The 14527-nt window shown below is 42.4% G+C and overlaps 1 protein-coding gene across 5 annotated transcripts in view; it reads right to left on the reverse strand.

Moving 5' to 3' along the window:
* Positions 1 to 14527, reverse strand: part of LOC139541152 (cytosolic carboxypeptidase 6-like) — a 422006-nt gene that overhangs the window by 373255 nt on the left and 34224 nt on the right. For all 5 annotated transcript variants that reach the window (XM_071345454.1, XM_071345450.1, XM_071345449.1 and 2 more), the window contains exon 3: positions 14016 to 14140. In XM_071345454.1, the coding sequence (XP_071201555.1) occupies positions 14016 to 14140 (125 nt within the window). The remainder of the gene's footprint in view (positions 1 to 14015; positions 14141 to 14527) is intronic.

Raw genomic sequence — 14527 nt, forward strand, 5'->3', positions numbered from 1 at the left:
ACACAGCGGTTGCATTAAGGAGAGGTATATCTATAATTCCATGTGTATAACTTGTATTATCATCTACATTTATGATGAGTATTTCTGTTGAATAGATGTGGCTATGCAAAATCACTGGATGTTTTTGGAACTAGTGAACGTAACACGCCAATGTAAACTCAGATTTTTTTTATATAAATATGAACTTTAGCAAACATAACATACAGTGGGGCAAAAAAGTATTTTGTCAGCCACCAATTGTGCAAGTTCTCCCACTTAAAAAGATGAGAGAGGCCTCATCGTGAGATTTTGAGTGAAAACCTCCTTCCATCAGCAAGGGCATTGAAGATGAAACGTGGCTGGGTCTTTCAGCATGACAATGATCTCAAACACACCGCCCGGGCAACGAAGGAGTGGCTTCGTAAGAAGCATTTCAAGGTCCTGGAGTGGCCTAGCCAGTCTCCAGATCTCAACCCCATAGAAAATCTTTGGAGGGGGTTGAAAGTCCGTGTTGCCCAGCAACAGCCCCAAAACATCACTGCTCTAGAGGAGATCTGCATGGAGGAATGGGCCAAAATACCAGCAACAGTGTGTGAAAACCTTGTGAAGACTTACAGAAAACGTTTGACCTCTGTCATTGCCAACAAAGGGTATATAACAAAGTATTGAGATAAACTTTTGTTATTGACCAAATACTTATTTTCCACCATAATTTGCAAATAAATTCATTAAAAATCATACAATGTGATTTTCTGGATTTTTTTTTCTCATTTTGTCCGTCATAGTTGAAGTGTACCTATGATGAAAATTACAGGCCTCTCTCATCTTTTTAAGTGGGAGAACTTGCACAATTGGTGGCTGACTAAATACGTTTTTGCCCCACTGTACATGTATTGTGTAACATGAAGTCCTATGAGTGTCATCTGATGAAGATCATCAAAGGTTAGTGATTAATTTTATCTCTGTTTGTGCTTTTTGTGACTGCTATCTTTGGCTGGAAAAATGGCTGTGCTTATTCTGTGGCTTGGGGGTGACCTAACATAATCGTTTGTGGTGCTTTTGCTGAAAAGCATATTTGAAATCGGACACTTTGGTGGGATTAACAACAAGATTACCTTTTAAAATGGTATAAAACACATTTATGTCTGAGGAATTTTAATTATGAGATTTCTGTTGTTTTGAATTTGGCGCCCTGCACTTTCACTGGCTGTTGTCATATCATCCCGTTAACGGGATTGCAGCCATAAGAAGTTAACATACATACCCTCCAGGTTCTCTCTCCAGGCCAGAGCCAGGAGAGCCGTCTGTCCTGAGCAGCCTGCGCCGCCCGTCTGTCCTGAGCTGCCTGAGCCGCCCGTCTGTCCTGAGCTGCCTGAGCCGCCCGTCTGGCCTGAGCCGCCTGAGCCGCCCGTCTGTCCTGAGCCGCCTGAGCCGCCCGTCTGTCCTGAGCCGCCTGAGCCGCCCGTCTGTCCTGAGCCGCCTGAACCGCCCGTCTGTCCTGAGCCGCCTGAGCCGCCCGTCTGTCCTGAGCCGCCTGAGCCGCCCGTCTGTCCTGAGCCGCCTGAGCCGCCCGTCTGTCCTGAGCCGCACGTCAGTCAGGAGCCGCCTGAGCCGCCCGTCAGTCAGGAGCCGCCCGTCAGTTAGGAGCTGCCGGAGTCGCCCTCCTGTCCGGAGCTGCCGGAGTCGCCCTCCTGTCCGGAGCTGCCGGAGTCGCCCTCCTGTCAGGAGCTGCCGGAGTCGCCCTCCTGTCAGGAGCTGCCAGAGTCGCCCTCCTGTCCGGAGCTGCCCCTCAGTCCAGTGGTGCCCTTTACTAGGGTCTCCAGTCCAGGGTCGGTGACGAGGGTCGCCGCTCCTAAGGTATCACAGAAGTGGGCCGAGACTATGGTGGAGTGGGGTCCTCGTCCCGCTCCAGAGCCGCCACCGCGGTAAATGCCCACCCAGACCCTCCCCTATAGGTTCAAGTTTTGCGGCCGGAGTCCGCACCTTTGGGGGGGGGGGGATACTGTCACGTTCTGACCTTAGTTCCTTTTTTATGTCTTTATTTTAGTTTGGTCAGGGCATGAGTTGGGGTGGGCATTCTATGTTGTTTTTCTATGTTTTGTTCTGTTGGTAGATTTCTATGTGTTGGGCCTAGTATGGTTCTCAATCAGAGGCAGGTGTCAGTTGTCTCTGATTGGGAGCCATATTTAGGTAGCCTGTTTGTCATTGTGTGTTGTGGGTGATTATTTTCTGTTCTGTGTTTTGCTTCACCGTACAGGACTGTTCGATTGTCGTTTTATTGTTTTTGTTCAGAGTATTCTTATTAAAACAATATGGACACTTACCACGCTGCGCATTAGTCCTCCTCTTCTTCCACCCACGACGAACGTTACAAAACCGTTTTAGAAACTTCAGAGTGTTTTCTATCCAATACTAATAATAATATGCATATATTAGCAACTATGACTGAGGAGCAGGCCGTTTACTCTGGGCACCTCCGTGCACCTTTCATCCAAGCTACTCAATACTGCCCCTGCAGCCATAAGAAGTTAACCAACTATAGTTTTGGCAAGTCGTTTAGGACATCTACTTTGTGCATGACACAAGTAATTTTTCCAACAATTGTTTACAGACATATTACTTCACTTATAATTCACTGTATCACAATTCCAGTGGGTCAGAAGTTTTACATACACTAAGTTGACTGTGCCGTTAAACAACTTGGAAAATTCCAGAAAATGATGTCATGGCTTTAGAAGCTTCTGATAGGCTAATTGACATAATTTGAGTCAATTGGAGGTGTACCTGTGTATGTATTTCAGGGCCTACCTTCAAACTCAGTGCCTCTGCTTGACATCATGGGAAAATCAAAAGAAATCAGTCAAGACCTCAGAAAAAAAATGTTGACCTCCACAAGTCTGGTTCATCCTTGGGAGCAATTTCCAAACGCCTGAAGGTACCACGTTCATCTGTACAAACAATAGTACGCAAGTATAAACACCATGGGACCACGCAGCCGTCATACCGCTCAGGAAGGAGACGCGTTCTGTCTCCTAGAGATGAACGCACTTTGGTGCGAAAAGTGCAAATCAATCTCAGAACAGCAGCAAAGGACCTTGTGAAGATGCTGGAGGAAACAGGTACAAAAATATCAATATCCACAGTAAAACGAGTCCTATATCGACATAACCTGAAAGGCCGCTCAGCATAGAAGAAGCCATTGCTCCAAAACCGCCATAAAAAAGCCAGACTACGGTTTGCAACTGCACATGGGGACAAAGATCGTACTTTTTGGAGAAATGTCCTCTGGTCTGATGAAATAAAAATAGAACTGTTTGGTCATAATGACCATCGTTATGTTTGGAGAAAAAAGGGGGAGGCTTGCAAGCCGAAGAACACCATCCCAACCGTGAAGCACGGGGCTGGCAGCATGTTGTGGGGGTCCTTTGCTGCAGGAGGGACTGGTGCACTTCACAAAATAGATGGCATCATGAGGTAGGAAAATGATGTGGATATATTGAAGACATCAGTTAGGAAGTTAAAGCTTGGTCGCAAATGGGTCTTCCAAATGGACAATGACCCCAAGCATACTTCCAAATTTGTGGCAAAATGGCTTAAGGACAACAAAGTCAAGATATTTGAGTGGCCATCACAAAGCCCTGACCTCAATCCAAAAGAAAATTTGTGGGCAGAACTGAAAAAGCGTGTGCGAGCAAGGAGGCCTGACTCCGTTACACCAGCTCTGTCAGGAGGAATGGGCCAAAATTCACCCAACTTATTGTGGGAAGCCTGTGGAAGGCTACCCTAAACTTTGACCCAAGTTAAACAATTTAAAGGCAATGATACCAAATACTAATTGAGTGTATGTAAACTTCTGACCCACTGGGAATGTGATAAAATAAATAAAAGCTGAAATAAATCATTCTCTCTACTATTATTCTGACATTTTCTATTCTTAAAATAAAGTGGTGATCCTAACTGATATAGGACAGGGACATTTTACTGTGATTAAATGTCAGGAATTGTGAAAAACTTTAAATGTATTTGGCTAAGGTGTATGTAAACTTCCGACTTCAACTGTACAGTATATACAGTACCAGTCAAAAGTTTGGACACACCTACTCATTCAACGGTTTTTCTTTATTTTTACTATTTTCTACATTGTAGAATAATAGTGAAGACATCAAAACTATGAAATAACACATATGGAATCATGTAGTAACCAAAAGAGTGTTAAACAAATCAAAATATATATTATATTTAAGATTCTTAAAAGTAGCCACCCTTTGCATTGATGACAGTTTTGCACACTCTTGGCATTCTCTCAACCAGCTTCACCTGGAATGCTTTTCCAACAGTCTTGAAGAAGTTCCCACATAAGCTGAGCACTTGCTTGCTGCTTTTCCTTCACTCTACGGTCCAACTCATCCCAAACCATCTCAATTGGGTTTAGGTTGGGTGATTGTGGAGGCCAGGTCATCTGATGCAGTACTCCATCACTCTCCTTCTTGGTAAAATAGCCCTTACACAGCCTGGAGGTGTGTTGTGCAAACCAGATGGGATGGCGTATCACTGCAGAATGCTGTGGTAGCCATGCTGGTTAAATGTGCCTTGAATTCTAAATAAATCAGACTGTATCACAAGCAAAGCACACCCACACCATCACACCTCCTCCTTCATGCTTCACGGTGGAAACTACACATGCAGAGATCATCCATTCACTTCCTCTGCGTCTTACAAAGACTTGGCGGCTGGAATCAAAAATCTCAAATTTGGACTCATCTGACCAAAGGACAGATTTCCACCGGTCTAATGTCCATTGCTCGTGGTTCTTGGCCCAAGCCAGTCTCTTCGTATTATTAGTGGCCTTTAGTAGTGGTTTCTTTGCAGCAATTCGACAATGAAGGCCTGATTCACGCCGTCTCCTCTGAACAGTTGATGTTGAGATGTGTCTGTTACTTGAACTCGGTGAAGCATTTATTTGGGCTGCAATTTCTGAGGCTGGTAACGCTAATGAACTTATCCTGCAGCAGAGGCAACTCTGGGTCTTCCTTTCCTGAGGCGGTCCTCATGAGAGCCAGTTTCATCACAGCGCTAGATGATTTTATCGACTGCACTTGAAGAAACTTTAAAAGTTCTTGAAATTTTCCGCATGGACTGACCTTCATGTCTTAAAGTAATGATGGACTGTCATTTCTCTTTGCTTATTTAAGCTATTCTTGCCATACTATGGACTTTGTCTTTTACCAAATAGGGCTATCTTGTATACCACCCCTACCTTGTCACAACACAACTGATTGCCTCAAATGCAGTAAGAAGGAAATCAATTCCACAAATTAACTTTTAACAAGGCACACCTGTTAATTGCATGAAGCTGGTTGAGAGATTGCCAAGAGTGTGCAAAGGGTGGCTACTTTGAAGAAACTAAAATCTAAAATATATTTGGATTTGATTAACACTTTTTTGGTTACTACATGATTCCATATGTGTTATTTCATAGTTTTCATAGATTGGATGTCTTCACTATAATTCTCTGTAGAAAATAGGAGAAATAAAGAAAAACCCTTGAATGAGTAGGTGTGTCCAAACTTTTGACTGGTACTGTATATATTGTTATAATATGTTTTATTGCCACATACACCGGATAGGTGCAGTGAAATGTGTTGTTTTACAGAGTCAGCCATAGTAGTACGGCACATCGACAGATTGTTCACCTTGTTGGCTCGGGTATTCGAAACAGCTACCTTTCGCCCTATATAGTGATATAGCTGGTAGATGTTGTCTCACTCACTCTACTTCTAACATTCCCCTTTTTCTTTTTAACACTCTTCGTGTAGCCAAATATGTTAACAATGAGCAACTTTTGATTCAGTTAGGAAGTTTAGACAGAAGGACAGGTCCATTGGCTCCCTGGAGTACTTAAATCTCTACATCTGAAAGACAAATCTCTGGCTAGGCTGTGGTGTAGATATCACACACATGACGTACAAGCAGTGGGTTTTCAAAGTCTCTATCACACTGGGATTCCAGGGTTATATTCAAGATAAAATTCTAATTGGTTTTGCATCCATGCAATTTGCATGACATGATGCACCCACCAAAGGCATGATGCACCCAAAAAGGCAACTGATAAAAAACATAATAAACATTCAATGTGTGTGAGTGCACGTGTGTTAGCGTGTGAGAGAGAAGAGTGTGCGCGTGCGCGTACATCCAATGATAGGAGGTAGCCCTTGGTAAGCAAAGTCGTGACAAATTCATGCAGGATTCACCCCAGGCATCAAAGAGGAGGAAGTGAAAAAATAGACGATGAGAAATCCTCTAGGGCTCTGGTCTGCACTGAATCGCCACAGCGTGAATATGTTCTGCTTTGTTTCATTGACATCCTGCCTCTCTGGATCTACCTGCAGCCACGACAGGAAGAATACACACTGTCAAGGCCCCGGCTATGATTTATGGAACTGCAGAGTTCAGGCGGCAGCGACCCCAAGGTGCTGCTGGGAGATAAAATCCTGCATGGACCAACGACCCATCACGGACCACCATCGCCACACTCCCCTCTCAGCTAGTCGCACCGCACACTTCCCCTCCAAGGCCAAGACATCATATCACGCCATATCTAGGCTAACTGCAACACACCATATATTATTATATTATAAACTGGGTGGTTCGAGCCCTGGATGCTGATTGGCTGAAAGCCGTGGTATATCAGACCGTATACCATCAGTATGACAAAACATTTATTTTTACTGCTCTAATTATGTTGGTAACCAGTTTATAATAGCAATAAGGCACCTCAGGGGTTTTTGATATATGGCCAATATACCACGGCTAAGGGCTGTGTCCTGGCACTCCGCGTTGCATCGTGACTATCCTTATTAAGAAGGGTACATTCAGAAAGGAAATAAAGAGTGGTTCCCATAATTAGGCCACTGTTACATGGTTAAAACAATTAAGTTATTGCTATTCACATTGCCTTTACCTACAATAATTATCTCAAAGCATTTTGGCACCATTAGGGCATTTATAGCAAGAGCCCCTGAACCTGCCTAAGCATGGTTAAGCGTGAGACCTCCGTTAGAGCCCTATATTAAACTGCAGCCCATTGTGAGTGTGTGTTATGCTGGCCCTCCACCTCACTGTAAGACCCAACTGCAGTGGCTATCAATGGCTCTCCCAGCATGGGCTCCTCTCCTCTCTCTCCTCTTCTGCAGCAGGGGAGTCAGACGCCCACGCGTAGCTCTCATGTTACCAGGCACACCGCCAGCCCCACCTTTATTACAACACGCAGCGAAAACAACCATATTGGCTTTACTTAACAACATTAACCGTGAACACAGATTGACAGCAGCTCCCTCTGCAGCCTCCTACAGCAAATAATACAGGGGAAATTGTGTTTAATACAGAGAGCCATCCAGGGAATTAGAGATTCAAAAACAACATTTGAGTAATAAGTGAAAGCCACTGAATAGAATGAAAATGCAAATGTGGGCTGAGGACTTGCATGTTTCAAAACAAGACAAACCTGCCTGGCTTTTCAAACAAATACAGTACATTAGGGGCATCTCACTGTTGTGAAATTTGTTTAACCTGGGTGGTCCCTATATTATCTTACAGAAGGGTTGTTTTTTTCCCCTCGAACTGCTCATTTAGTCTTACGGTTGATTTGGTTACATAAGTGATAATTAGACCAACAACATGGAGATTTAATTAGCTATTCAATATGAGGCCTAGTCAAGGCTTCGGTCTACACTCCTACAGAGTGATGGTTCTGAGTGTAGCACTTACTGCTTGATAGCCAGCTATGAGGAATCTATGTGTAGATTTTATAATGCACTGAAGGCCTAGATCTTCCATGTTATACCAACTCCAAAGTGAAGGGTAAGCAAATGAACAACTGAAACACTTAAGCATCTCTAGCTCATTACCAAAATCCCCAGACAGTCAACAAACGTGTAGCCCAACTCCACAATGCTAAAGCACAACCATCACCATGCCCCCCATTGGATATAAACACAGATATAACATCATGAGAACAATTTATGAAGTAATTAGCCATTATGAGCAAACAGTGCAGCGAGAAGGAGAACGTTTGCTGATTGAATTAACCACATAAATAGAAACAAAAGCAGCATCAAAGCAGCACCACAGTGCTGCTTAGTAGCTCCTTGCTGTTTAATAAACAGGGAAAAATGTGTGCTCCCAGGCCACTAGTTGGCATAATGAACGTGTCTGCATCTGAATGCTGGCGTTAAACCCTGTGGTGCTGTGATCGGACTCAGTCCTCCCATTATCTGGACACCAACGGGTTACAACAACAGAACGGGGAACGCTCACACTGCGAGGGAGCCAGCACCAGGCCCCCCTTTAAAACAATAGCCTAATTACAACATTTATAACCCAGAATCTGGAATTGAATTTAGTCCAACTTAAGGCTGCGCTGGCATGAAAATACTATTTGATTAGAACAGCCGTGGTTTCATTTGTGGCACAGCAGATTGCAGAGCATCTCTATCCGGTACGCAATCTGTATTCATTACACTGTGTAAAGGATGATCCATGTCCTGACTCTGCATTGATAATTTCATGCAGATGCACAGCGCTCCACATGGCCCTAGTGCTTCCCTTACAACGGCACTGCTCATCTCCTCTCTGCCGCCTCACATGCTGGGCTCAGCAGTGCTGCTCAGCCAATTTCAGCCTTTTAGGACCTCAAAAGGCCTCCCAGGCACCCCCACCACCCATAGCAGGGAGTATCAAAAGGCGGAGACATCAAAAGTTGAAAGAAATATATTTTAATGTATATAAATTTGCCGCCTGTGTCTGTCTGATATGTGTAGTAGCAGTTGATATTTGTAGTAGCAGTGCCATACAGATGTAATCTTCCTCTTTCATGATTTGGGACGAGGACCAGAGTCTGTGACTGAATTTGGCAGTGATTCACACATTGTCACTCTGTTGGTATCCATATGGCGCACAGCTGCATATACAGTCCTGATGAACATAGCATACAGAGATGGGGTTCTATACTGTCAAATCCAAAATAAGATTGTATATCTGTTAAATAACAATCATTACTAATACTGTGAATACTGAGAGGAATTCTGTTATAGTGATCATATTTCAAACACTGCATAGAAACATAAGTAGGCCTACTGCTAAGTTGGCTTTAGTCTACTTGGTGTCTGTTCTGTTTCAAAACCTAACTCAGATCCGAATGTATTTGACTAGGAGGCTTTAAATGAATAAAGCTAAAATTAAAGCAATACATTTTTATAAGGAGTATCGCATCAGAAGATAACCCATGGAAACTGATTTTGCTATAATTAGAAAATCCAATGTGTGCCCTCAAATCCTTTTGTCTATTTCATTATGCAAAATCTGAAGACTATTGGTCTTGACAAAGAATAAGATCCATTAGTTCCCCTTGGAGAGGAAAGTTACTTGATATCATCAGAACTCTCTGAGTGCACTGTTTAATGACTATGTCTTTCAAATTCGCAATTTTCTCTTACTATGTTCTTACCACGCTTTAAACCTACAATCCAAAACTTTATATCCGATGTAAGCCTATTTGTTCCCAAATCCCACTTTGTTGAATAATCCCTTTGAATAAACCACAAAAGCCCATTCCTCTTCTATAGTGACTGGGAGAGAAACCTTGAAAGCATTCCCCACAGCAGCAGAGCAGAGGCATAGGAAATATAAATGGCTATCCTGCTCCCAAAGCAAAGCAAGAAGGGAAAAGGTAAAAGGATAAAAAAACAGGAACTCTGCCTGTGCAGTCTTTTTAGTATTGCAGAGTAAACAGAGGACGAGACCTGTTGCAGAGTGGGGGAGCCAGTGTGGAGAGACCTGATAAACTGCTTGTGCAGCCTCTAATCCAGGAGCTCAGCACCGTAAGCCCTCCCACAGGCAGGCCCCAACACCGCGCTGCCGCACCACGGCACGCCGGCCATGATTACACTCATCTTCCGGCAGTCACGGGGGATCCGGCTGTCCCCATCAGCAGTGAAGGACATCAGGCAACAGAGGAAAGGAGGGGTTAAACAGCCACGTCCAGACATGGACCAAGGCTTCCTTCCACAGGGTGTCAGGTCAAACCTGACCATCACAGATATTTAAAAAAATCAACATTATGCAGCATTCAAGAGGGACTAGAAGCCGGCTTTGGCAAGCATTTTTCATGTTATCCAACAAATGTAAACATCTGGAGTTTGCTAAACGGCATTGGCACTTGGATTGGAACCAGTGCTGTGGTCAGATGACATGAAAGTAGAGCTCTTTGGCCATGCACACCAGTGGTGGGTTTGGCGTCTAAATGAGAATGCATAAGCAGAAAATAACCCCATACCTACTGTAAAAAATGGTGGTGGATCTTTGATGTTATGGGGCTATTTTGCTTTCACTTGTCCTGGGGCCCTTGTTAAGGTCAATGGCATCATGAACTTTACCCAGTACCAGGACATTTTAGCCAAAAACCTGGTTGTCTCTGCAGGAGGCTGACACTTGGCTGCAAGTGGATCTTCCAGCAAGACAATAACTCCAAGCACACATCAAAATCCACAAAGAAATGGTTAATTGGCCACAAAAATCAACATTTTCCAATGGCCAAGAGGGCAGTCCATAAGCGCAGACGAAGGATATAAAGGATCTGGAAGGATTCTGTATGGAGGAATGGTCTAAGATCACTCCCAATGTGTTCTTCAACTCATAAAACTGTAAATAGCCCATCCAACTACCTACCTCATCCCCATATTGTTTTTATTAACTTTTTTTGCTATTTTGCACACCAGTATTTCTACTTGCACATCATCATCTGCACATCTATCACTCCAGTGTTAATTTGCTAAATTGTAATTACTTCGCTACTATGGCCTATTTATTGCCTTACCTCCTTACTACATTTGCACACACTGTATATAGATTTTTCTATTGTGTTATTGACTGTACTTTTGGTTATTCCATGTGTAACTCTGTGTTGTTGTTTTTGTTGCACTGCTTTGCTTTATCTTGACCAGGTCGTAGTTGTAAATGAGAACTTGTTCTCAACTGGCCTACCCGGTTAAATAAAGGTGAAATAAAAAAATACAAAAAAATACAAAATGTCTCAATGACATTATCCTCGCAAGGTGAGGTATTGAAAGGTATTGAAACCAATATTGATCCCTACCTTTTTGAGAAAAAAAAGTATTACTTGTTAAACAAAATCTCTTTCTCTGACCAATTGTATTAGTATAAAATAATTTCCCTTTTTTTTTTGCATACAATGTAGCTCAGTATTTGAATTAATAATACAGTCATTTTTGCTCATCTTTATCAAGGGTGTCAATCATTTCGGACCTCACTGTACATAAAAACAGGCCAATTCTCGTAACTACATTCCCATCCCTCCTCTGTGAAAACAAATCAATGTGCATTACATCCATTACCGTGCTCGTGGACAAGTCAGGGACTCCAAACTACTCAGCCTTTCTCTCTTCTCCTCAATACACTGCAAAAGATGTCCAAACATTCACATCTCTTAAACTGATGTGCAAATTGTACATTTCACATTCTATTCAGAATATAGCAAAGTGCAGAGGAAATTTGAAGACCTTTTATGCTCAATTAGAAATATTCATAAATCTGAGAAATCTATATCATGCCCTTTGACACTCAGTCGGGCACAACTGAGTGATCTAATAGTTCCTATCAGCATGACACTGCCCAAAATGAGTCAGTCACCTGAGATGAAATGTCATTTAATATATGTGCCATATATCTCATGTTAGATTAGACCATATCATCATCAATAAATGTCAATATAAAAAGTTCTGGACAGATTATTGTCCTTTAGGAATTCAAGACACCTCACATTCTAACTAAATTCTTTCTATTTTTTGATTATGGAGAATAACTGCCTCTGCTGAGCTTTTCCTGGATAAGTGAAGCTTGTAAATCACACATGAATTTCAGTAGCTGAAGGCAGTCGTTTTACTGTATTATATATAGTATTGCTCCCCAAAGATTTCTATGATAATACCTCACAGCCATGCCCTTCACGCAGCTTGATGTCAAACAGCCACCGTCCACAGCATGGATTAAATATAAGCACAGCACATCACTGTTTCCACTGGTTAAAAAGCTCAATATATATTTTTCAGGGGTGAGAAAATATGGGGAAGAATCTTGAATAGTTTCCATGCTCTCTCAATTTGAAATACTGCATGAAAGAGATATATTTGTACTACACAGATAAATGCAGTAACATGGCTGGCTTATTGCCTAAAATTGCTAAACGAGTATATCTAAAAAATATATATATATTATATCACAAGCAGAAGCGGTCTAACATCAATGTATCACTGACACACTATCAGTGTCCATCAATATGTAGACTATCTTTTATGGTTAGGTGACATTGGACTAACATGAAGTGCTAGGATTTAATAACTGGCTCAACAGTCAAAATTACTTGAATGATAACTCCAGTTCAGAGTGCTGCTATGCTTTGCCCAGTCGTTGCAACATAATTAACCAGCATCAGTCTCACCATACTAAAAGCAAGACAAAGTTTGAGGTGAAGGTTTTGTAGAGAAGAAAAGAAAAAGACATCCATCCATCATAACCGTGCTATGGTGCAGCCAATTTCCACAAAGCTGCTAAGCTGATTGAGGCCGACCAAATCTTTTTCACCAGCTTACATTCCTTCAAAATGGTCATCTCAGTTCCAATATCACGGGCTTTTACTGTTTCCAATTTCACTGTTCTCGACTGAGAGTCGGTCGGCTTAGTTGGATAAAACACTCTAGCCCAGTTCCTTGTGAATGTACTGATATCTCTATAGCACAGCTTCCACATAGCTCTATTTATTTATTTACTCATGACATTATTTTTTTATTTCTATTTATAAAATGCAAGTAAACCGCCAAATAAATAACAATTACATCAAACATACTCACTCTCTCTCACCCCCCCCACCACCACACCCACACACACACAGTTACAGTGCACATACGTATAACACACACAACACCGTACCAAAAACACACAAGCACCAGATACCGTACAACCTCCTACTGAAGTAGATTCAATTCCCACAGGCCCTCATTCTAAAAAAGGAAATTGGAGATATATATTATTTAATTTTTTTTAAAGAAAGGACTGTGTGGCATCAACAAAGCACTCAGAAGCTAATTGTGAAAATGTTTATTCCTACTGCTTTTTTCCCACCTGTAGATGTCTGTGTATGTGTGTGTATGCAAGAGTCATTGAGTGTATGTTCGTGTGGGCTTCTCACTAGCCTTTCGCTCTCCTCTTTTTTTTTTGCCACAACAGCAAATATCCTGTTGGCGCAGGATGCCGTGCCGTATCTGGCCCTAAAATCGATAAGGCTCCTGGCTAAGGGCTCCCATTCATCTCTTGGCCATAAAATTTGATTAGCGCTGACTACAGCACTGCAGGGAGATGGGGCCGATAGGGCAGGGCTGCAGAAGACAGCACCAGCATTCAATTTTTTCATCCACGCTCTCTCGCTCCGTCTGTCTCTTAGCCCAGGCTCTCTCTTTTCAACATAGAGCTACCCAGGCTTAGAATTCCGCTGCCGGTTGACTCCTTTTTAGTATCTTGTTTTCTCTCTCTGAATTAGATCGAAATGACAGAACTGATGAAGCTCCAATCAGAGTTGATAAAATTAAACAAATGCCCTCGGCAGCAGCCTGAGCGGCCCGCAGACACGCGCTCTGTTCCCTCACACAGTATCTCTGTGGCATGTGACCGCTGCTCTCAGCCAATCCGAGAGCTCAACGCATGCAAGTGGCTAGCGCTTCTCAGTGCTGTGATGAGGAAGCAGGTATGAAACAAACAACTCTTCTGAAGGTCTAGGATACAACAAAACTTGAAATCATTTGGAATTGTGAGCTACGGACACATTATTTTTAAAATACCCATAAAAGTGTGCATAGAAATTTGAATGAAGGCAGACAGGTTAATAGTAACAGTCAAAAAAGAAAATATGTGTATACTTGGAATGCAGTATACAGTATTAACAGTATTAATAGAAATCCACCACCTACCTGTGTCTCCCGCACGTTTTCCACTGTGAAGTTGAACCAAACTCTGAAGCGAGGGTTACAGGTGTCAGGTCTGATGAACAGATCAAACTCAAATTCACTGATGTAATCAACACGTCCAAGGTTACCTGAGAAAATAAAGATCACATTCAGGAATCATTTCACCTCTTGGCAAGTAGTCTAGTTGCCAGTTATGCCTCAACTAAATGCTTTTGAAAATGTGATGCATAACCCCCCTTTCCAAGATGAATAGATTTCAAGATACTACATATGCTGCTTACTGAAATAAATCTAAAAATGTTATACTTAGAAAGGTCTTCATTGATGCATTTATGTTGCCTTCACCACTCATGTAGCTAGAACCTTGGGATATATTTTCCATTGGATTCATTAAAATTCAAGTGATCAACTTGTTATCCGTTAGATGTGTATATAATGTATCAGACACGGATGGGAGGACTGGGAGGACTAACCCTGTCCATCCCTCACCATAGCTTCTCCCTGCAGGCACAGCG

Source organism: Salvelinus alpinus, chromosome 16 (assembly GCF_045679555.1).
Source record: "Salvelinus alpinus chromosome 16, SLU_Salpinus.1, whole genome shotgun sequence".
NCBI classification, from domain to species: Eukaryota; Metazoa; Chordata; class Actinopteri; order Salmoniformes; family Salmonidae; genus Salvelinus; species Salvelinus alpinus.